Here is a 2,501-nt window from a genome sequence, read left to right on the forward strand (position 1 = left end):
CCCCCCCCCCCCCCCCCCCATAAGCACATCTTCATCTAAATATGCTACAAATGTCTTTAAGATTACATTTTTGCATTAAACAAAATGAATTCCTTCTTCAGGTCCGTTTGATGAGAAGTTAAAAGAAACATTAGTTCTAATTGTTTGATGCTCTTCTTGCCATTTCCACTGTGCTGCAGATGAAGGAGACGTTCGCCAGGAGCAGTGTTTCCTGTCTGACGGGCGGCGACCTGCAGAGCCTCACGGCTGTTCGGGGGGATCCGTGCTGGCAGGTCACTCAGCAGCTTCACCTGCTCATTGAGAAGGTACGGGGGAGCGACAACAGCCTCTCTAGTAGTTACAGGAACAGTCCACTTCTAAACAGTTCTAACAAAACCGGATTTCCCATTTGCATTCACACTGGCCGAGTGGCCGTAGGAACCGACCTTTTGTTATTATAACGCAGCCATGTAACCTCCACTATGTGGAAAAGGGGAAAAGGAAAAGACCCTGCCCTGAAGCAGGAGCTGAAAAAGTTATAGGAAATGTGGCCAGAGGAACGTTATCGCCTCCAAATTTGCTCAGTCGGAACTCAAGAAAAAAGGGTTCTAGGATTGTTATGTACTAGGACAGGGGTCTTCAGTCCTTAGGACCCCTTATTTAAAAAGAGAGATGGATCAGGGACCCCCTACTACATATATTGTATAGAATTAAGATGCATACTAAGCTGGGCCTACGATAACTCGTGGGGCAGCCTGAAGCCTTTATACATTCATTTTTTGCAGGGAATACTAAGTGATTCAATGGACTAATAATTGTTTTCATGACTTTATAAATCATATTGAAATGATAAACATACATGTGGCACACATCTGTGGATGGCCTTAGTGACTACCTGGACTACAGGCCAGTAAGCAGTGGGGATTTAGAGTTGCTGATAATATGTTGGATTCATGGTAAGACTGTACATTTTGGGGAAAAAAACTTGTCAAAATTAACAATTTGGAGGCCCACCTGCACTGACTCTGAGGACCCCCTAGAGGTCCCTGACCCTCTGCTGAACATCCCTGTTCTAGGAAAGGCAAAAAAGCGGCTAATAACTCCAAAACTCTGCGCTCCACACTCACACAGAACATCTCAAAACCTGACTGTAATTCTCTCTGTCAAGCTGTATCAAGCATGACTTCACCAGAATGACCTTTGCATATCAGTATTTGTTGATCATTATTAATAACTCGGTGATTATTTTGCCAGCTGCTGAGATCTCTGGCTTTCAAAGAAAAAGGTTTTTTTTTTTTTTTCAGCCTGCTGTGAATCAAGTCTCCCCACACAAAGACCAATAAAGCGAATGATAAATCAGCTTTAATGTGATTATCATTATTATTACGCAGCCTCTGGCGATGACGTTTGGGTCGAGAAAGACTTCAGTCCTGCCAGTGTGACAAATCTTGAAGCATGCGTACAGTAAAGTAGAGTTTATACCCATTCACAGGTGAAACTATCAGTTTGTTAATCAACAGGAATTTAATCTGCAACTATTTTGATAATCGATCGTTCGTTTCAGTCGATGCCCTCAGCAAAAAAAGCCAACCACTCTTGTTTCAGCTTCTCATAAATGAAAGCATTTGATGCTTTTTGCTCAAGTTGATTGATCAGACTTCATGCAGCTCCCTCTAGAGACTCTGAAGACTTTGTACAACTCAAATACAAACATGCAGTAGCACTCCCTTACACATGAAAACACACACTCCCCTTAAATCCTATTTCCTATTGTTTGAGATTTGTGCATAATTATATAACTACACACAGTATGTTATTGCATCACACAACGTGAGCGAGAAGTTGCAGTGTTTCTTGTTGAAAAAAGCGCTGCATCGTGTAAAACTGCTTAAAAATCCATTTTAATGTAAAGTGTAAAAAAAAAAATCTAATTTCTCAGTAACATTAAAATTAAATGTATCTCCAAACAAGTACTGTGTGTGTGTGTGTGTATCACAGCTAAATTAATCAAAAAACAGATCAACTGGCCACACTGTTGCATTGGCTGACATGTTCCTTCATCCACACACACACACACACACACACACACACACTACAGTCAGCAGCTGTTTAAAGTATAAACCTATGCATTGGTAGCGTCTTCAGTAGAAACCAGTGGTCTTGGAGCTGAGAGCCACAGACAGGAGGTCAGACCGTGCTGAGAGATGGACTAACATGTTGTTGGGTTTGGTCTTTTTGTGGAATTTGTTGAGAATAAGCAAAATGAGAGTTGCAACAGAGTGACTTTGAGGACAGCAGGTCCAGTAGGCGGTATGGTGCCGTTATTATCGTTGATATAACAGAATTATCAGGAGCTTCCTGAGCTGCTGGTCGCTGAACATTAACAGCAGAAGAGAAATGTTGAAATGGTCCAAATGACTGTCTGCAGACGCACAATGAGCTCCTTCATAGCTGGAGATGTGATCCTGTGTGGTTTAATCAGCACAGGAATGTGTTCACCTGCTCTGACACACACACACACA

At 42.1% G+C, this 2,501-nt stretch overlaps 1 protein-coding gene across 2 annotated transcripts in view; it reads left to right on the forward strand.

Moving 5' to 3' along the window:
* Positions 1 to 2,501, forward strand: part of LOC117937525 (tumor necrosis factor ligand superfamily member 10-like) — a 21,865-nt gene that overhangs the window by 913 nt on the left and 18,451 nt on the right. For both annotated transcript variants that reach the window (XR_004655173.1, XM_034861549.1), the window contains exon 2: positions 180 to 305. Coding sequence is in view for 1 of the 2 variants with exons in the window: in XM_034861549.1 (XP_034717440.1) it covers positions 180 to 305 (126 nt within the window). In the remaining variant the exon portion in view is untranslated. The remainder of the gene's footprint in view (positions 1 to 179; positions 306 to 2,501) is intronic.

Source organism: Etheostoma cragini, chromosome 22, assembly GCF_013103735.1.
Source record: "Etheostoma cragini isolate CJK2018 chromosome 22, CSU_Ecrag_1.0, whole genome shotgun sequence".
Lineage (NCBI taxonomy): Eukaryota > Metazoa > Chordata > Actinopteri > Perciformes > Percidae > Etheostoma > Etheostoma cragini.